Raw genomic sequence first — 22,192 nt, 5'->3', positions numbered from 1 at the left:
AAAAGTATAGGAATAGTACTGGAATAACATAGGATTTAGTTTTATCTTTAGATTTATTTGTTTGTAAATGTGACAAAAAGAAATGTTATAGAGGTAATGACAAGTCAGGATATTCCTGTCTGTGTAGGGTATGGGTCCTAATAGAGATAAGGATGTGACTGAAGTGGGGAGGGGGGCATCAAAGTAAGGGAATGGGTGGAGTTGCGCACTACCCCACCATCCCTCACCCCATATATATATATCCTAAGACCCTCCAGACTCCTTCATCCAGAGGACTAGCCGTCTGTCAGCGCGATGCCAGGAAAACCTGCGCCCATCAAGAAGTCCCCGGCCAAGAAGGCTGCTGTGAAGGCACCTGAGCCCTCCCCCGCCCCGGAGCCCTCCCCAGCTCCGGCAGAGGCTCCACCTGCGGAAACACCTGCGGAGCCTGCACCTGTGGAAAGTGCTCCCGCTGATGCACCGGCCGAGGTGGCGGCTCCCCCTGCCGAGGGAGAGGCAGCCCCCGCCGCCCCAGCTGAGGGCACCCCCGCTGCTGAAGGAAGCGCCCCAGGTGCTGTACCATGGAGATAAAGTCACCTTAACAATCGCGTAAATCCACCTAAACGTGAATGGAGTGGAAGCTTTACTCATCTCAAATAGATAAGTAACAAGCACGGAGCAATAAATCAGGGACCGCTGCGTCTGTGACTAGAATTTGGAAGCAGAGAAGTAACTACTCTCTCTGCAGTTTAGTACAACTAGCTGACACTAATGCAGTCTAGTCCTGCAGTAAATCCTCTCTCCATAATGAAAGGGGGATTTACTGCAGTTTTATCAGAGAGGTTATGATATTCAGTTTTTATTGAAACTATTTTAGAGAGGTGCTGAGTCAACTTCATGGTCATTTTGGAGGTTCTAGTTTGTGATGCTGTTGAACTGTATTGTGATACCGACGTGCATCTGTATTATTTCATCGAAATAACAGAAACACTTCTCTGTATGATACCACACACTCTAACAGCACCACACATTACAGCCTCCACAATGACCATAAAGTTGAATCAACACCTCTCTAAAACAGCTTCAATAAAAACTGAACATTATAACCTTCATGAAGGGAGGATTTATTACAGGACTGTTGTATAAGACTGTATTAGTTTTAGATAATTGTGCCTAATAAACTTGCAACTGATAGTATATGAGCGTTATCAGAGAAAAATATTTGTTACAAGTGTCCCTTTTAACATTAGCTGCACTTCCTATTTTCTTTATGTGCGTGTATGTGATCAGCAGTAACATTATCCTGCATTTGCAGATACAATGGCTCCTACAATTTCAAACCTTTTTTTATCTTAATTTTAAAGTAGCGGACCAGAGTATAAAAAACATTCAATTTTTGCAGCATGATTGTGTGCTATGTCCGAATAGTGATGCTACAGTAATAACTTCACCTACTAATTTTTTTCCAGAAACTGATAAAGTAGGTGAGTGCAGCTGACCAGTGTACAAACACACTGTGATGCCAACAATCTCTAACCCTTGCTCCTGTTCTTAGTCACTGCACATGCATCACAGGAGACACAAACCACATCTCCAAGTCAAACCTTTTTGACTTTCTGAAACTTTTCCTCCAAAATGTGGTGATATTGTCAGATGTCTTTCAACCTGAGGTTTAGTATAGTGAAGTATGATAACACTACAGAGCTGCACCTCTGGTCCATGACGCTGGTTATCAGTGGTTGTGCTGTTGGTGTTCCTTGGGAAGTGTTGCCAGATTGGACTGACAAAGAGTAGCTGAGTCAGAACCCGCAACTTGCCCAAAAGTAACCCAGTTTTTAATTTTCATTGAGGAAAGAGTTGTTGGTCAATCCAAGTTTTCTGTTTTATCAGTAGAATTAGGCAAACTTGAGACAATAGCTACAGTAACGATACATTTGAATTATTAGTAATATGATCAAATAAAAGTCTGTCAAGGTCCCCATCAATCTCAGTCATGCTGCTTGGATCAGAAGGGGCTGAGCTATTGACATATAACTTTTCATCTGTGGAAACACTACATTTTGTACATTGTACAGAAAATAGCTCAAATCCTCACACCCTGCCCAAAACACTTTCTACACAGTAGCAAGATCTGGTGGAACATTTTTCTTATTCAGGATGTCTCCTTTATTAGCTGCAAATATAGTTCTAACATCCAGCTGCTAGTTGTAAATCACAGTATCATTAATGCTTTGATTTATTAACCTTTAATCTTTCACAATAAATGATCCATTTTAGAAGTCCCGAGTGCTGCAGTTCCTTGGTGGCAAAGTACATAAATGGTGGCTGTAGTAAAGCGACTGGTTTTGTTTTTGCCTGCTAACCTCGACATGTAACCTCCTAACTTCAGCTGAGGCCACAGAGGGAGGAGCTGATTCGACAACTCCTGCTGAGGGTAAACACACACCACAGGCAGTCCACGCAAACAAGCTGTAATGCATGATGTGTGTTTGTGTGTGTGTGTGTGTGTGTGTGTGTGTGTGTTTGTTTGTGTCCCACTGTGCACTACACATGCTGTGTACGTTTCCTGCACACGGTCCGTTATGTGTATAGGTATTTCTGTCCGTGAACTTCGTCCTTTGTAAGGTTTCTTCTTTGAGCTCTGTGTCTTTTTAACCAGCCAAAGAGAGGCTGGTTCTCTGTGTGGACATGTAATCTTCTTCCGCTGTGTGCAGATCTCTTACATCACACTCTAAAATGTGTTCAGGAATCTGTTTTTGGGTCATAAATCCGCCTGTTCTTGTCACTGTGAATACAGAAAGCTTTGTCCGCACCGCCACGTCTCACTGGAATATATCTTGATCAAATCAGCTTGAAACCGATTCATTTCCTGCATGAGTAATGTCATCATGTGAGCCACTAATTGTCTTCCCTAATGGCATTTTAACACAAGCTGCTGCTCCTGCTGCAGATGCTCCCGCAGACAGTGAACATAAACCACCACACGGACAACAACATTACTGCTCAGCCATAACATACACTGCAAACACTGCTGACTTTATTTGAAATATCATCAATCAAGTTCCACGCACCATTCCTCTGCCCAGCTGTGAGGATGACTGGATTCTTAACAAACTTTCAACCTCCTGGTATCTTTCCACAGTGATTGGCATGCCATAGCACTTCCATGTTTGATTATTATTTTGAAAAGGTTACAGCTTGAAGTCTCACTATGGAAAAGATGCTCTGGGAATTTATCAGGTCCTAGTTGCTGGCGTTTGTTTCTAAAATAACTTTAACCTCCTGCTTGTTTAATGCTAGCTGCTCCAGCAGAAGCTGTCGTAGTTGAAGAGCTACCCAAGGCCCCCACGCCCCCACCTCCCGCAGGTAACGCCAACATTTACGCTTTGCTGTTAGCTCGGATCTGCTTTGAACACCCAGTCAAGGTCAATGTGAAATGTTACGACAGGGACAAATAGAAAAATCTGTTCTAAAATGAGATGCCCGCCATCTGAAGCAAATGAAAACTAGTGAGAGTTTGTAAAGAATATCATGTACCTAAACACCATGGTTGACAGAATGATACCAGTTTTACACACATATTGAATGATAACAGGTTAGGGCAGCTAATGACTAGAATGTCAGAAAATTGTGGAAAAATACCCATTATGATTTCCACAGCCCAAGCTTATGCTTCAAATGTCTTGTTTTATCTGACCAACAGCCCAAAGCCCAAAGATGTTCTGTTACGATCATGTTTAACAAAAGAAAAGCATCAAATTTTCACTTTTGAGAAGCTTGAAGCAGCAAATATTTGACATTTCCTGCTTTAAAATGGACTAAAATCCATATAGTTTTAAAAGTTTAACCCGTTTGGCTATTTGTTTCACTTGGTTTTCAAGCAAAAATGCCAAAAGATTCTTTTGTTCCAGCTTCTCATGCTGAGAGATTTGCTGCGTTTCTTTCCCTTATGTGACAATTACCTGAACGATATTGGGCGTTGGACATTTGGTTGGACAAAACAAATGTTACCCTGGTCGTTTGGAAATTTTGATGAATATTTAATTGTTTTAAAAATGATTTATCAATTAATCGACAATAATCGTTGCAGCCCTGCAGGTAACCATTGAAAGTATCAGGGTAATTATTCCATTTTGTGTTTTCAGTGTCATTTCAGCTCATCTTTCTCTTGTCCACCTCAACCATTATTCAGTCTGCTGTGTTTTAACCCCCTCCAGTCCCCACCAGTGCTCCTCTGGACGTATCCGTGGATGATGTGAACGACTGCAGCCTCACCATTAAGTGGAAGACACCAGAGACCATCGGCGACTCCGGCCTGGACGGATACACCATCGAGTACTGCAAGGATGGAAGTAAGTCTGTGTATGTGTGTGTACAATGTGTATATGAGGCTGCAAGGCCTGCACCTGTCTCCTGAGTGTCAGAGGGCAGATAGACTCATAGCCGGGTCCAGTCCGTATACGGCAGGCAGCATTTCACCGGCTGTCACTGTATCTCCTGACACCACTTTTAGAAGCACTCGTTTGCTCAGATGACAGCATGCCGTCTGAGATTTCATCATGTTGGCCGAAGGGTACTTCTTATGGACAGGTTGTTTGTAAACTTGTGTCGACAGGTGATAAACCACTTAACACACCCCATTAAGGGATGTTTTACGTTTTGATAAATGAAAAAACTATAAAATCTAAAAAAAAAAATCTAAAATCACGACATCTGTGCTTACCTTTATGCACAACCAAAGTGAAAACTGTAGTGAAAGCTACATACTAACACCAAACATGGGTTTCTCTGCAGCAACAGACTGGGTTGTTGGTAACGTGGAGCTGACCCCAGCAAACCGCTACAGCATCAAGAATCTGACAGCAGGTGACCTGCTGCATGTTCGCGTGGTGGCTGTAAACCCTGGTGGCCGCAGTGAGCCTGGTACACTCGCTGAGCCTGTGCCGATCCGCGAGATTGGTGGTGAGTGGTCAGCCAGTCATTTCTCAAACTGTGCAACACACCAGTATCTGCTTAAAAGGAAAATTCAACTGCAACAAAATGCAGATAAGAGTCGAAAGCTGATGCTTTCTGAGATGCAAATATTTGAGTTTGTGTAAACCTTTACAACTATACACTAGGATATTATCATTATTATTATTATTATTATTATTATTATTTAAAGAAACAACCAAAGGAGTAACAGCTATGTCTTGAGTGGTAGAATGGGAATATCTATCCTCTATCTGTGGAGCAGTACTTTAGTGTGACTGTGTCCATAAGTGTGCAAAATGTCAGAAAATCGTGTCAGATTTCTCGACAATCTCTCTACAGATTTGCCTTCAATTGATAGTTGTGGTTTTCCCCGGGGTAAGGAAGACAACTTGTAAGATTGTATGTCTCCAACCTCTTTATCAGGAGCTCTCTGATCGTTGTAACTTATGACCTATCCTTAAAATACTCATGTTGCAACCAGGGAGGCAGAGGTGGTGTTACCCGCCGAGGCCTCAGATGGACTGCACAGATGCATGCACATAAATCTCACAGGTGCTGACACGTGCTTTCATCAGCTGTAAATCATGCTTTCAGTTGTGTGTACACACATCTTCAGCAGTTACTCCAGCTTTGGCATCAATAAAGAAGGTCATGTACACAAATTTTCAACTTGCTTTTTAAATTAATAGCCACAGTCTTTGGACTTTTATCTCTTGGTTTTCTAGAAGAGAAAGCTAAAATAATGAATCATAATAAAGTGTATTCATTTAGTGCTTATCAAAATCAACAATTACAACATACTTTATAAAAAAAATTTGACCAAATATCAGGAACAAATTGAGGGAAAAGACTAATAAAATACTAATCTGCATCTATTTATATTTATACACTAATATACATATGAATATAGAGAAGACGCTGTTGCTATCTTTGTTTTGGCACTGTAGGTTTGACAGAAACATGAACCATCAAATGTATTTTGTATGCAACTTGAACATTACTGATAGTTGAAATGTTTAACTGCAGAACTGATTGCACTTAAAAAAGGACAGTAATTAACTGATGCAACCTATTTTAAGACAGACACATCCATAAAAACATGAGCAGAGAAAAATACTGGATCCAGGCCAAGGTAAACACTCAGCAAACACACAGTTACTCGAATGTATCCATTATATAACATGTTCTTGGCATCTGCGTTTTCATATCAGTTAAATCTTCTGATAGCTCGTGGCATTTCCACCAGCCTCAGCTGTACTGTGTTTAGTGCTAATTAGCAACTGTTAGCATGCTGAACTAAGATGGTTAACATGGTAAACATTATATCTGCTAAACATCAGCATATTAGCACTATTATTGTGAGTGTGCGGACGTTAGCATTTAGCTCAAAGCACAGCTGTGTCTAAGTACAGCCTCACAGAGCTGCTAGCATGACTGAGTCTCTGTCTTGTTAACGCTTCAGTCTCAAATATTTTTGGCATAACCACTGCATTTGTGTACAGATACCAAAATGATATGTTTTATAATACCCTATAAAACCTAAAAAAGAAACCCTTTTAGAAAAGAAGACCTCTTCTTCTCACGTTAGATGTTGTCCAAACACAAGCAGCTGTACAAGATGGGCAAAAATTTGAATTTAAGCCAAGAAATATCTTATCAAACAATAACAGTGAACAACAACAACAAATCTGGCCAGGCATTTAATGTCAGCTTTCAGTTCCAATAAGCACTGAGTAATAGCCAGCCCTACTCTAATATGAATGAATTTTTTCCCATGTGGCTGATGCCTTGTTTTTAGAAACTGTCAGAATTGGACACTTTGCTCATTTTGACACTTTGCTTAATGTAAACTAATGTATTCCCTAATTTAGCTGTCACTTGCGCTTTACTACTGTCTGTAGTAAAAGCTAAAAATGCCCCCGAAATACACACACAGCCTCACTGTCAGCCCCATCTTTGTTTGTTGAAACCAAACTTGGATTTCCACCAGCGCTCACACTGAGTCACATTGACGTGGTGTAGACCGGAGCTGACATACCCCAGTTATCGACTTTCAGAAGTGAGGCTTGCTGTCTCTGAGCATATTTCCTGATGTGGGTTCAAACCGCTGCGAACAAACAGGAAACTCAAGTGGAGAAATGTGGTCATGCAACCAGAACTGCTGGTCAACTGGGGTGAGCGAAACATGAGCCTAATTGATGGATTCTGGGCGGCTTGTTGGGGGGTAAATTCAGCTGTGTGTCAGTCACACGCTGTCCGGACCAGACATCCATCTGCATGTACGAGCTTCTGATAAAGACACGCTGTCCTACATATGCTGAAAGCCCCCAACAAAGACACTTTATCCAGAGACAAAGACAGATTACAGATTGTTTGCAGGACAGCTTGCTGGCTGCTGGATGCTGTAATGCCTGCAGAACTTCTGGGCATTGCTGGGAAGTGTGCTCATTAGTGGGGATTAGTGTTTGAGCCAAATCTGGAGGCAGACCTGATCTTCATGTGGAATGATAGTTCCAGGAGCCGGATCCCAGCCTGTGCAGCAGTGTTAAGGTGACAAATGTTAAGACAGGGTGGACGAGATATTTCTGGGCGAGAAACCAAGTGAGATGGAGAGCAACAGAGGGAAGAAAGTGTGACAGTGTGATAGGTACAGTTGATGGGCAGTGAGATAAGAGGACATTTGGAGTGGATGAGGAGAAACAGAGGCTGCAGCGGGGTTAGAGAGGTGATGGAGGGCAGCAGCCTGGCGGTTTTATGTATCCTGTAATACCAGAGAGCTTTTCAGACATTTGCTGCTTATGCAGAAACATGCAAGGGATGCTGTTGCTGATACTTAGCACCCGGCCTGAACGAAACCATCCAGCATAGCGACTGGTCTCACGAAGTCCCATCCACGATACAGTTTCATCCATATGATTTTAGTTATTTCACCTAAAACACACCAGCAATCATCGTAATTGATTTAAGTGTCCGCAGTTTTTCAGACTGTAAATCATCCTCTCCGAATGTGACGTTGGGCCACTCCAGTCAGCTGAAAGTGACGACATCTTCCTGCTGCTTCTTTGTGCATGACATGAGGGAACACGTGGGGGGGGGGGGATCTCGTCACCGAAGCTATTTTAGTAGCTGCTGGATGAGGAGGGGTCTTCCTCTTTTGCTTCTCTCTGCCCAGATACTGTGCTTTTCCTCACACACGCAGACACAGAAATATTCTGCCCAGCTAGATTTCCTGTGTCGTTTTTTGTTTATGACTTGTCATATTCGTCAATAAAAGTGGGCCGTGAATTTATTTTGACTTTTAAGTGCGAAATATGATGTTGTTTTGTGACTGAATTTCAGATGTTGGTTTTATCACAGAAAGGTCTAATCACATGAATAACATTTTTTTTTTTTTGCACCTTGTTTCTTTAATTCTGTTCTTTATGTGTATGTCTTTGTGTAGGTATAATGAAGTATCACTATTAATAAAATTTAATCTTAGAAACATATTAGGGCTGCAACTAATAATTATTTTTCATTATTTATAAATTATTCTATAAAATTTACAACAAATATCCAAAACCCAAAGATTTTCAATCTGTTATTTAAAAAAAAGTAGCAAATCTTCACATTTTCAAAGCTGAAACCAGAAAATATTTGGAATTCTTGCTTTAAAATGAATAACAATGCCAATTAATTTTATTTATTAATGTTATTATTCTTTTAAAAGACTGAGCAATCTCATACCATCAACTTTACTGGAAAAACTATTAAAAATTGATTTTATTTTTGTGATAACTTGTGTGGATTAATTATAGCTCCTTCAGCCATGAAGCTTTGCCTCGCTGTGGCCGGACCTATTTAAGTCTTGTTGACCTGACCTGTCCTTTTGAACCAACATGACCCCACTGGGAAGTGTACTTGACATAATTTCTTCTCTGTACACTGAAAGCTGGTAATGTAAGCTAACGCTGTCAATTAGGTGATTGGTTCAGTAGTCCAGGGTATGTTGTTTGTTCAAAATTTTACCAGCAACTGGCCACAGATCAGTTAATCAGAGTAGAGAACATGTGGTGGATGATGAACATGCTTGACTTGAATTTTTATTTCTCAGCACGTCCTAAGATCCGCATGCCCCGGCATCTCAGATCCCGTTACGTCAGGCAGGTTGGAGAGCAGATCAACCTGGTCATCCCCTTCCTTGTAAGCCAGCACAAACACACATTTCATCCTAAATATTCCATAAGTAACTTGTGGCACAGAAGACTTGTTGTGTCTCGACCTTTCTCCTCAGGGGAAGCCCAAACCTGTGGTGTCCTGGCTGAAGGACGGTCAGCCTACGGATGCAAAGAGGGTCAACATCAGGAACAGTGACAAGGACAGCATCCTGTTTATCCGCACATCTCAGAGGGAGGACTCTGGTGTTTACGAGATAACTGTTAAAGTGGACAGCTTTGAAGACAAAGCCACCATCACCATTCAGATTGTGGGTGAGTTGCACATGGCGTGTGTCATTTGCACACAACATAAACAAGCTTACGCACATGCACTCATGGAAACAGGTGTGCGTGCAACATGTGTCAATGTCTGGCTTATTTCAGACCTCCCTAATGAATCTGTGCAGCTCACGGTGCAGCTGACCTGTTAGTTTTGAGACTTGTGACTTCCTCCAACAGAAATTTCAAAGCACCATTCAACATACATCACACCTTTAACAACGATGCTCTTTGACCCTGTGTGTGAGTCTGCTGTCAGCTGCTGCTGTTAAATGTGTAGCCGCACATTAGAGGCATTGTCAAACTGATACATAAATCACTTTTGATCTAACGTGGTTGGGAGCAGACACACTCTGAGGAACTCACTGGTTAGAATTTGAATCTTTTATGTTATAGTTGACAGTGATGTTGTCTCCTCAGAGCTGCCCGGTCCTCCTGCCACTGTGAAGCTGGTGGACAGTTGGGGCTTCAACGCTGCTCTTGAATGGACTGCTCCCAAGGACAGTGGCAACACAGATATCACTGGATACACCGTTCAGAAGGCCGACAGAAAGACTGGGGTACGGCAGACGTTCAAATGCACATTCTTGCACCAGACCCACAATGTTGTCAGACTGTGTGAGTTTGCAGATATAAGCTGGATTTATAGCTGGAGTCCCGAGTAGATTTTTATTTATAGTTTAGATTCTGATTACCACAACACTAGATGATGATGAATGTTATTTACTACACACTGGGGCTAAAGAGATACTATGTAGACGCTGCAAGACCTGTGACTATCCAGCTGCTGCTTGTGTTTTCACCTACATGTTTGTGATGCCAGCATGGAAGATGTTTTCTGAATTTGCAGTGTGTTTGTGTATTTGCATGCGTTTTCCAAAGTTGCAGTGCTTTGAGCTCTCAGGGCCACCGTAATTTACATATTACACAGCCTTTTTAGGTATACATAGTATTTAAACAAAATCAAATAAAATGATCAGAGGGTTTGGAGTAGATTGCAATGTCTCATTTATTTGTGGTTTTTACTTGGCAGTCTATAAAAATTATAATAAATTTTTAAAGTTGTCTTACTGCTCCCAGGTGGCATTGACACTATTCAACAAAACAACCACAAGAGGCTTTAGTTCAGCAAAGGACGTGTCGTTATGCATGGTGTTGTAGGGAGAATTAACCAAAACAGGCATCCTAATCATTACAAGCTCATATGGATGTAGGGACTCCTCAGCAGATGCCTGAAATGGATGGACAGAAAGAGAGAGGAGAAAAAGTGGGAATGATGGTTTAAAGAAAAGAGAAGGAGTCAGGGTGCAAGGTGCAAAGAGAAAGTGGAAATTGTTGGAGACAGTGAAAAGAAAAACAAGAGAAGGGGTCAAGAGAGTGGACTGGGTAAAGGTAGATCACAGTAGCTGTAAAAATGAAAGTGTAACTGAAGATATCAGGTTAATGATAGGTTGATTGATAGCTCACTGGTAATAAAATTAATATATCAATAATATTCCTGTGTCTGCTGCGTCTCCACCTGCAGGAATGGTTCACAGTGCTGGAGCACTACCACAGGTTAACCGCCACCGTCTCAGACCTCATCATGGGCAACTCGTACGCCTTCAGGGTGTTCTCTGTGAACCAAGTGGGCATGAGTGAGAAGAGTGCTGTCACCAAGGAGGTGGCCACCATCCAGAAGACAGGTGACCTTCTTGATACATACTGTACTTTAATTCTTCTGTGGTCAGTTTGTTTATATGAGCAAGAGTTTTAGTGGCAGGGCTGCAGTACAAGTGGGTACTTTACACTTTAATGAGCCGCAGTAAGTCTTTGAGAGTCGTGTGTGAGTGTGTGTGTGTTTAAAGAGAAGACCTGAGGAGTGGAAATGGTTTTGGCACTGCTTTAATTATAAGTGTGTAGCTCTCTTGGCCAGTGCTCAGCTGCTACCGAAATAGACTTAAAGAGGCTCCGACAACATTAAGACAGCTGTGAGAGCAAATGTTGCTCTTGTGTGTGCGTCTGTGTGTGCGTGTGCGTGTGCGTGTGTGTGTGTGTGTGTGTGTGTGTGTGTGTGTGTGTGTGTGTGTGTGTGTGTTCTTGGATGTGTTTATATTCACCTGTGCCTGCCACCCTGTAAGAAATGTAATTTAGTGACGTAGGTCAGTACGCTAAATCTCTGTGGTTTGTGTTTGAATGAGGGAATGCCTGTGCATACATGTGTGTTTTCCATCTTATCATTGGATGTTTTTCTTTTCTCTCTTTAAAGATCTGAAAGGTGGTGACAATCTTTTTCCTGTCAGTAGTACTTGGTCATTCTATTGGGGCATTGATCACGAAAATGATGCCAAGTAGCAACAAGACACAACACTGATTTGATTATATTCAATTTGCCTATTTTTTTTGCCATGATTTCAGCCATATTGGCCCTCGAGGCCACCATGTAACCCCATGGATAATTGACTATTTTCCTTCAAATGAAAACAAAGGTCTACTGTAGGATGTCCTGCACATTACTCCTGCAAGTTCATTACATGCCAAGCTGTCTATGGGTCATCAGCCCCCTGGAAATATGAACCATAAGCTTTTAGTTTCACCAGGGCTTAATCCTCTGTTCTTTGTTAAGCAATCCTACACAAGCGTGAGGTTGAAATGTTGAACTCTGCAGAGATAGGAGGCCAAGTATTTTTGGCCAGTGTCATTTTTACACAAATATTAATGTATTTTAAGGGAAAGTAAGAGCAGTGACATGATGAATGAATTACCATCTTGTTGTGATAAGAAATAATCCAATAGTGCACAGAAGAGTTAGACACAGATAACACACACTAACAAAAATACAAGAATTGTATACATATAGATTTTTAAAAACTTAAAAGAAGAAATAACATATCCTTCCTCTTACAAAAGTTGAATTCATAAGCAGTGAGACACACAGTTTTTCAGTTCAGTACACTAAGGAGTTTTGCTGCTTCTGTCTTTGTCTCATACGACCAGTAGCTTATAGCTTTACTGCAGTATTGTTGCATTTGTTAACTGTAGAGCTAAAAGCAAAACAGTATTGTTTCATTTAGCAGTACTGTCACTTGTAGCTGCTCTTCAGCAAAAGTTACATAATCATTAGCCTTCACAAGTTAGCCTCTAGCGGCCACCCAGTACTCCTATATGTCACATTACTGCAGCTGCTTCACTCTAAAAGCTCTCCAGTGCTGTCAATAATTATTGTCTCGTAAATACGAACCAAAGGATCATTTCGATTGTTTTCAAATGAAGAACAATTTGTATAAGTTATCACTTTAAAAAAAAAAAAAGGTATTTAAACAATTTTACAAGCAACCCCCAGATGTAGATGGCCAGCCAGATCTTCAGCTTGCTTCATGTGTTCTCAGGTATTGTCTACAACCCTCCAGAGTACCCGGAGCACGACTTCAGCGAGGCACCAAAGTTCACCACAGCACTCAGTGACCGTGCTGCAACTGTGGGATACACCACCAAGCTGCTGTGTTCTGTTCGTGGATCCCCCAAGGTCAGACACACACTCATATACTGATACTCATATGTCTATGTGCCACTACAGTTTGAGTACAGGCCCATGGATCAGTACAGCGTTTCATGCAGGGTAAAACATCTTAAAATGTATTCAATTTCTCCACCAAAGGGCTTATATTATCTAATTTAAAGACATTTTAAAGAAAATAATTTGCAGATTATACCATTATTAAAATAACAGTTAATTGAATCCCTACTCCTTCGTCCATAGTACATCTTATCAGTGTATCTTGTCTAGGATCACTGTGGTGTTCCTGTTATGTGTCACTGATAGCTGATGCCAGCTGTTGAGTGGTTACTATTTTTACACCTGATTGTTGGCGCACATACTCACAGTAACGAGATCCTTGGGAAACATCTGTTGATTATATGGAGAAATGAAGGATATGTCCTGTTGAGATTTTAGGTATTTCTCATATTATATGAAGCTTGAGTCTTGTTTTGCTGATTCGACATCTATTATACTGGATTCAAACCATTTGTTTTCACTAGAGAGAGTGAATGATATACTGCTTCAAATGAGGTATTAATATCACTGCTATTAAGATCCACTGTCTTAAATGGGGCAGGGCTTGCACCGGAATGTCTATGTGAAATTTCAGTATGTCTCTTACTGTTCTTGGCGGCCACTGCTCTGGTTAAACATATCTTTACAGTTGTCTGGATGACGCAGACGGCTTAGGTGGCCAGCCGTGATGGACATGCATTTGATTATGCGTCCTAGCTGTCCTTGGCTTGTCATCAAGTACAGCAGCGGTTGGACAGTGTGCACACTCCAGGGTAGTTGAGACAAATCAAAGAGGAACTGGTGCTGGCTCGGATTGCACTCAATTTGGGATTGATGGGTAAAGGATTGGGATGGCTCATTGGTAGTTGTTTCAAACACAGCTGAGAAGGTCCTAAAAAAAGATGGCATGTTATTTTTTTTTTTTTAATATTGTATGGTGTCTGGTGCACCTCAGTGGTTCACCTGGCAGAGTGCATACTATTAAAGTTTAGTCCTTACCACAGCAGTCCGGGTTCATTTCCGACCCACGGCCCTTTGCTGCCCCCCCCCCCCGTCTCTCTCTCTCACTGCTACTATAATAAAGACATAAAAGGCCTGGAAACTTAATGCCATATATACAGTATGTATACTGTATATTATTTATTTTTATTTTTTTGCATGTGCCTTTATTATTGAGAGTAGAGTTGTTTACGGCTCATCACAGACTCATGACGTGTCGGAGTGGATGCCTATGTTTGAGAATAAGGACTCAGCTGTAGATCCGTGCCCTGGTTCTGAAGTTATGGTCTATAAACCTAGACCCACCAAGTCTTAATGAATCCCGCCGTGTTTCTCGCTGTGGACCAGCTTGGATTCTGCAATGAGAGCAACCGTAGAGTCGTAGAGGCTTTGTGAAAACATGTCCACACATTGTCTGTAGGGGACCATGGAAAAAGAGGCATTTAATACCCTGTTCATACTCTGAATGTGTACCTACCCCATGTTTCAGCCCATTCATATAAAACTGCTGTGACAGGTTAATCTAGTTAATTCAATGTCAACAATCAGAGACTCAACTGTACACAGTACATAATTACGTAAAATAAACAACAAAGACTGAATTGGTCTTGCCATGCGCGCTTTTACCCTCTCTGCTTGTAACTACTGTAAATGAGATAATTTCACACATATGTGGGCTGTAAGTGTGTTACAGCGTGTTTATTGAGCCACTTTCTCTTCGCTGGCTCAGACTACAGAGTCCACTGACAACTGCTGAGGAGGTCCAGCAGAGAGGCATGTAGTGTGATAAGTTGCTCTGCTGCCTCTGATAAAGAGCTGTCACATATAGAGGCAGAGAGTGTGCTGGAAAAGATAAGAGGTAAAGACAAAGAAGAGACAGTGATAAGAGGTATAGCTGACTGTCCTCTCGTGACTGAGTGAAACAGAAGGTACTATTTTTGCCACCTATCCAGGCTGCAGCTCTGTTATCAGTGTGACCGATTATCCCTGTAGCATCCACACTCATGGATGTCCAAACACAGAAACATGATGGGACAGAGGAAGATAAATAATAAGAGCAGCAGAGACAAGTGGCAGGATGTACTTTTCTTTGTTTAGCTTGTTATCTCAATGTCAATTAAACAAAACTTGCCACAGTGAGAAATGCGAGGCCCATTCCCAATAGATGATGGGGTTTAACTTTAAAATGTAATACAAGCTAAACTGAGCTGAAGTGCAATTTAAAATTAAACTAGAATACTGCCTTGTGGTCGTCGCCACTCAGACTAGTTTCAGATAACATTCCTTAACATTCCCTGTTTATCCAGAATCATATAAAATATGAACCATTTGTGTGAAATTTTTGTCATAATTGCTGTGTGAAGTCTTGAGGTTATGGCTGACAAGGTCACACTGACCGTGATCTTTGACCTTTGACCACCAAAATCTAATCAGTTTGTCTTTCAGTCCCAGTGGACATTTGTGCCAAATGTGAATGGATTTCCTTGAAAAGTTCTAGAGATATTGCGTTCACAAGGCCAAAATCATGTTTTGAGAGGTCACCACGACCTTAACCTTTGACCACCAAAATCTAATCAGTTTGTCCTTGAGTCCAGGTGAATGCCTACCAAATGTGGAGAAGTTCTGTCAAGGCGTTACTGAGATATCGTGTCCATAAGAATGGGACAGATGTATGGACAAACCAATATGCTGTCGCCAGGACAGAGATCATCCTCTGGTCACCATGAATATCTGTACAAAATGTCCTGGTGATGCATCTAATAGTTGTTGAGCCACACTGCTTGCATGTCTAGAAAGTTTCACACATCAAAATTCTCCCCTTTTCCCCTTACTGACAGTTTTTTGAATTATCAAGCATCTGCAGACTAATTGCTGACTCCATCTGATGCACTGATCCAAACTATGATCTCATGTGATCATATGAAACCTGCAGGTCTACCCAGATGACCACACAAGCAGGTGTTGGTTTGCAACAGCATCATCAACATGAGCAGCAGCATCTCCTCCGCTGCCAAAGGCTCAAATATACAGTACTTGGTCGACAGCCTTGGATGAAAACATATCCCCCAATTTATCATGCTCCACCTCCTCCATCAGCAGGGGTAATGATGACTGAGAGGAGGATGGCATTCATTTTCACTTTACCATGTTTGTCCAGTTTTGTTTAACTTTCAAATCAAATCCCTCTCGATGTTGCATCCTGACGCTACACTTTCGTACTTGGGTAAAAAACTGCAAAAGAATCCGAAAATATCAAAGCCATTCGATTGAACCCTCATGAATTCACTTTTAATGACATTTCTACATAAGTTAGTTCCAATCATAATAACCTGTGGATCTCAGGAATCATTGGACAGCTGTTATCTCACCACAGACTAACCTACATACCCATACAAATATTTGGCCTTATTTATCTTCTAAACTAATACGTCAGTTCCCTGACTACTTAAAATAGAAGAAACATCTATTTTGAAAAGTTGTCGTAAGCAGAACTAAATATGTTTTTGACATCAGCGAGGAAGAGTGGAAGACGCAGCTCTGAGATGCATCAGCTGAGGTGTAATTCAATAACCAGAATCACCTTGCAAGAAGTTAGACCATGAGGAAATCCATGCAGGGAGAGTGTCACTGAAACCCAGAGCAGTACATATCTGAGGTCAGGAAAAGGTTTATGTTACTCCCGTTCTACCCAACTGTCACACTCAGGACAGACTGTCTGATCTCCCAGGGAGACTCAAGTTGACAATAAAGTAAATGTCCAGTCTGCTCAGGTGTTTGTGTAAAAACACATGTAAACCTGTCAACTAAAAATCTCTGTACTACAGGAATTTCTTGAGTGGGAATGGAAGTGAGCACATTGACTAATATGGATATCTAATGCAATACAGGAAAGACTGAAAGCCACTGTGGACATGGTAAATAGAAGAAACAAGCTAAGATATAGTGGAAAAAAGTATATGTTTTTGTGGAAACATTTAATTTAAATCTGTATTATAGAGCTTTAAAACAGAAAAAGGATTTTTTTTAAATATAATTCACATTTGATACGGTAATAAAATTGATATGATATTAAAATGTTATTTAATGGGCATCCATCAAGTAGATGATGAGATAAGACTGGATAAGTGAAAACTGCTGCTGATGGCACCAGTGAAAAGTCAGGAGATCACCAGCATCAACAGGATTTTCTGGCCACCATGACTGTCTGTACAAAGTTTCATGGTCGTCCATCCAGGAGTTGTTGAGATATTTAAGTCTGGACCAAAGAGGTGGGCCAACTGGCAGTGCCACCATCATGACATCATGCCAGCACATTTGATGCTACAGTTTCAAAACATCAGCCTGAGCTGAGAGGAAATGTGGGATTTTTGTGCACTATAATAAAACAGGGAATGTATCTATGAGGTACAGACACGTTTGTTAGTGACTGTCTCCTCTCTTCCTCTCAGCCAAAGATCGAGTGGCTGAAAAATCAGATGATCATCGGCGACGACCCCAAGTTCCGTCAGATCTCCAACCAGGGCATTTGCTCCCTCGAGATCCGTAAGCCCTGCAGCTTCGACGGTGGTGTGTACACCTGCAGAGCCAAGAACGCCCAGGGAGAAGCCACTGTCTCCTGCAAGCTGGAGGTCAAACGTATGTATCTCCAAAGTTACAAGTTAAAGCTGACAAAATTCTGTGTCCACAAATCCCATGAAATCACCAAAACAGTAGTAAATTGTGCTTTTGTTGGGTGCTATTCTCAGTTCTGGATTTGGTGCACTAGTGAGTATTTACAGCAGGTTATTGGTGTATGATTAACAGAAAATAAACTGCAGTGCCCCCCTTCATGGTAATGAAGGAACATCTCAATCTGTACAACATTGACTCATTTATATGACAACTATGGAGGTCAGTTTGCACAGAAAAATAAGTTATATCAGACTGTGAATACACAGACAAACACTTGTAAGAAAGATAAACTCTTTCTTGCTTTTGGTCTTTTCATGGGATTTGTAAAGAAAAGCAGGGATAATATCACCAGACCTTTCCTTTAATCTAAATGTTTGAATTTGAAGAACCTGCTATTTGTCCCACTTCCGTGACCCCAGACTTTCATAAAACTGTGTGACTGTTATAATATACCAGTATATAAACCCATTTAAAAACATCATCAATCTAATTATAGCAAATTAACTAAATTTAGTTAATTGTAACTAAATAACTATATTTCTCTCCCAACAGAGGTTTACAATCCTGAGACTGACAAGGGGAAGGGCAAATAAACTAGCATCTAAATGCCCAGAGGTAAGGAACACACACAAAGAAATACGCATTCAGATTACAATGTTCAGTCGTCTACTGTTTTAAACACGTCACTTGTGGGAGCATATTTCCTCAAAATTGTCCTTAAATCACATCCTACTACCATCACTATGACAACACCCAGCTCATTATTGCTTTTACATATAAACCCAGTGTAGGAGGTAGCGATGCAGTTCGCTGTGGCGGGCTGATAATGCTCCCGTGTCTGCTGACCCGCCATGAATTGCAGTGTTCTTAAACCCATAGCATTGAATTAAAACCAGTAACGGCTCATGTACGTGTTGCACATTACAAGCTCTGCTTTTGGATGTGGTAATGTGGCAAAGATTAATGTCAGTCAAATAGAAATTCCAAATTTCATGTTTTTACAGCTTTCATGTTTCTATTTGTACCCTCACTATGAGGCAGCCGCATTCGTGTTTTGGTATTGGCACTTGCATTTAAGCTTTTTAAATGCTTGAGGGGTGTAGCCTTTCAAGGAGTGCCAGGGGGCTTTGCTCACAGTGTCATTTGTACTGCTGACAAGAGAAGCCCCATTTAATTATTGTTAAAAAAAAAAGCATGAGGTGCTGAGAGAGACGGTGGAAAGATGAAACAAAGGGGGAAAAATGGGGGGAGAAGAGCAAGATATTTGAGCCGAGAAGAATGAGGAAACACATGACAACTAGAACATGTTGGTAAAGAGATGCACCGTATAGTTGAAGATTGTAAACGATTATGGATATTGTTAATGGTTTTATCTAACTGTAAGAGGCATACCACTCGTTCTTTTTGCAGCACTGTGAAACACTATCACTTTCTATGCCTGCTGTACATGGAGAACATGTGAGCAAGAGGCCAATTACATTAAATATTTTTAGAAGTCCCTCATTTATCCTATGATCTCGACTAGAGCCTGTTTGGACCTAGACTACATTGAAATGCATATAAATTAAGGCAAGAAATTAATTTATTCATTAATTGTGTTCTCTCTACTTGTGCAGGAAGTTTGGTCATTTTTTTTAACTGCTGTTCAGTTAAATTATTAACCATTTAGTTTATAAAGTGAAAGCCGTGGTTTGTTGTTTAAATTTGACAAAATCTTGCAATTATTTTGTATCCAATGATGCATAGCCACACATCATTCTGTCACTTATTGCATGCACATATCATTTTAAAAACATGACCAGGTCATCATCATGCGTCTCCAGCCAGAATCTCGCTATTGTAACTATATTATTCTTGAATCATGCACTGGAAAAATTAAAGACAAAACGTTGCTGTTCACCTGGACATTTCAGAAATTAGACAACTGCAAAAAGTGGGAAATAATCAGATTTTTAAATGATACAACTACATCAGCAAATCCCATGAAAACACAAAAACCAAAAGATGTAAATCTTTGAAAACAGGTCATCAGCATGTACTTTTACTTTGGAGTTTAAAAAAAGGTTTAAAAAAAAAAAAAAAGTACCTGCAACAGCTGGGCACTGTAGTTTTTAGCAAATGTTACTCAAACAAAAGTAAATAATGCACTTGTTGGGGACTATTTTCAGATGTGGATTCGGTATACTAATACAGCAGCAGGATGGAGTACATGGGATTAATTCACAATAGCGCCACAGTGTTTTTAAAAGCTTTTAAACAGTAATGGTGTTTTATGACACAGAGCAATTGGCTGTATCAGGCTTTGGCTACACAGGCAATATTTTCAGTATTATATTTTTAGACAAAAAAATGTTTACTTAAATTTTGACTTTTATTCTAAAGTGCATCTAAATACAGACCTGCTGATACCGCACACCCAGATGTTGTCCACATCTAGTTGACATCATTTACAGATCACACCTGGCATCAGAATTCATCTCAGAGTGACCACCTGTGATCAAATGTTGCCCTCCAGCACACATTTGCTTTTGTCTTTGGAAAAATATGACCACTGCCAAAGCGGAAACACTTTTTGCGCTCAGGTGTACATTCAGATGGAGATTTAGTGTCACTTTGATACTTCACCTTGAACATAGTCTCACTCCATGTCTTACTTGTTTGACGTGAGCAAATAAACTGGATGCAGTTGCTATGCAACATGCACACTACAAAGTTGACCTTCAGTATGGTCAGGGACACATGTGTGTTCACACTATACTGCAAATGGGGTCACATGCCTTCCTGACCGCCCCCCAGTGTAGCTCGAGTGATCAGATCTTAATGCATCCTGGATGTATTTGGATGCGTTCACACCTGTATTTACAGCTGTCCACTTGATCAGATTACCAAAGGAGCAAGTTTTATGTCAAGTGCAAACTGTGCCCTATAGATGATGTGATCATGCTTGCAAGTCAGTACAGGGTGTCGGTGGTCCCATAAGGCACAGCCATACATGGGAGGGCCCCTCAAGGGGAAAACGAGGGATTAGACAGGGAGGGCCTTTGGGTGGGGGCTAGGGGTGATGTCAGCACGGCACTCCACAGCTTCTAAAAATGACTCCAGATGATCTGACACACAGCCAAACTCTTCAATTACCATGAGTCAACAGGCCGAGTGGAGCGCTGTGAGAAGTAGGGAGAATGGGCTAAGGGGACAAAAACCGAGCCATTTAATCCTCGGTGGAAAATACACAGCGGATCTCTCACACGTACACAACGTCAAGCAAATCCACAGCCCTGCACACACACTCACGCAGTTTGTCCCAGCACATTCCTGGCTGAAGTGATTATTAACACCTCGTGACCCCATTTAACCCTCTTATTGCTTTAATTATCTTTCCACCAGTGCCTTTTAAGGACCAGCAGAAGTCCAGGTCTTATGTTTTAAGGTGAGTTCATATGTGTGTGTTTGTTTCTATATGTACGTGTGCGTTAGCGTTCATATAATAAATCCCTCTAAGCTCCTCTATATGTATCTCTTATCTTGTCCAGAGTGTTTGAGGAGGTGAAAGAAGTTATGGCTGGCTGTGCAGCAGTGTGTACATAATGAAGAAAGGGACAGAACATACCAACATATCGAGTTCTACCAACACATCCCGACTCACCCACTCCCTCCAGTATGCAGGGAGGACCCACACCACCCCACCCATCCCAGTTAGCCAAATGTTGCATGTTGTTTTAGTTGGTGACATGGATGTAAGGTTATATTTACCATGTTTTTTTTTCTGCCTGTGTCCTTTTGCTGTTTGTCATAGTATATACATGTACTTCTAAATAAAACAGTGAATCCTTAGACATGCTATTGCAATGCCTGTATGGATGTCTAAATAAAAATGTATTTTATTATATATTATGTGGATTTCTACATATATTTCAAAATAAGTAAATGCTTCACATTGTTTTAGGCTTGATAAAATGTTGAGGTTTATAGGATTTTGACGACCTAAAATGCATTTGAAGCACTGTAATTTTATGGTGAAACAGACCTGCTATCTTTCAAAGGGTGACATGGTGGTATTGTGAGTAAAGGATTGGTTTGTGGAATCCAACTATGCAGACAGGTTTGGATATACGTATCTGCTGAGGTTTTGAGATAACTATCTCATTCACTCATACATTCTAATGAGTCAGTTTCTATTTATATAGCACCAAATCATATTGGATGTTATCTCAAGGCTCTTTTCATATAGAGCAAGTCTACACCATACTCTAATATTAATTACAGACAACCTACAATTCCCACAATAAGTAAGAACTTGGCAACTATAGCATGGAAAAACTTCCATGCAGAAACCCAAGCAGAACCAAGCTTACGGTGAGCGGCCATCTGCCTCAACCTGTGGGGTTGAGAGATAGAGAGGGAGACTGCCTGGATACTCATGTGCTTGATGGAGCAAAACCAGTTAGAGCAATGCAGGGATTTTCAAAAGCAGTGCCGGCCCGAACCTTTACGAGGCCCTAAGCAGAATCTGATTAGGCAAAGCGGGGACCCTGCCACGCCTCTAAAACAAAGATTGGCT

At 41.0% G+C, this 22,192-nt stretch overlaps 1 protein-coding gene across 5 annotated transcripts; it reads left to right on the top strand.

Moving 5' to 3' along the window:
- Positions 1–262: 262 nt before the first annotated feature.
- Positions 263–21,520, top strand: mybpha (myosin binding protein Ha). 5 transcript variants are annotated; one of them, XM_056384240.1, is made up of 15 exons: positions 263–550; positions 1,449–1,463; positions 2,369–2,413; positions 3,280–3,345; positions 4,197–4,331; positions 4,774–4,941; positions 9,047–9,135; positions 9,227–9,422; positions 9,849–9,988; positions 10,954–11,113; positions 12,797–12,933; positions 17,412–17,598; positions 18,187–18,249; positions 21,019–21,061; positions 21,165–21,520. In XM_056384240.1, the coding sequence occupies exons 1-13, from the start codon at positions 295–297 to the stop codon at positions 18,225–18,227; spliced, it is 1,635 nt and encodes a 544-aa protein (XP_056240215.1). In that variant the 5' UTR covers positions 263–294; the 3' UTR covers positions 18,228–18,249; positions 21,019–21,061; positions 21,165–21,520. The 5 variants fall into 5 exon arrangements, with proteins under 5 accessions (XP_056240215.1, XP_056240217.1, XP_056240218.1 ...); XM_056384242.1 differs by lacking the exon at positions 1,449–1,463; XM_056384243.1 differs by lacking the exon at positions 3,280–3,345.
- Positions 21,521–22,192: the final 672 nt, after the last annotated feature.

Source organism: Seriola aureovittata, chromosome 9, assembly GCF_021018895.1.
Source record: "Seriola aureovittata isolate HTS-2021-v1 ecotype China chromosome 9, ASM2101889v1, whole genome shotgun sequence".
NCBI lineage: Eukaryota > Metazoa > Chordata > Actinopteri > Carangiformes > Carangidae > Seriola > Seriola aureovittata.
Note: the sequence above shows the minus strand (reverse complement) of the source record. Positions and strands in the feature narration are given on the sequence as shown.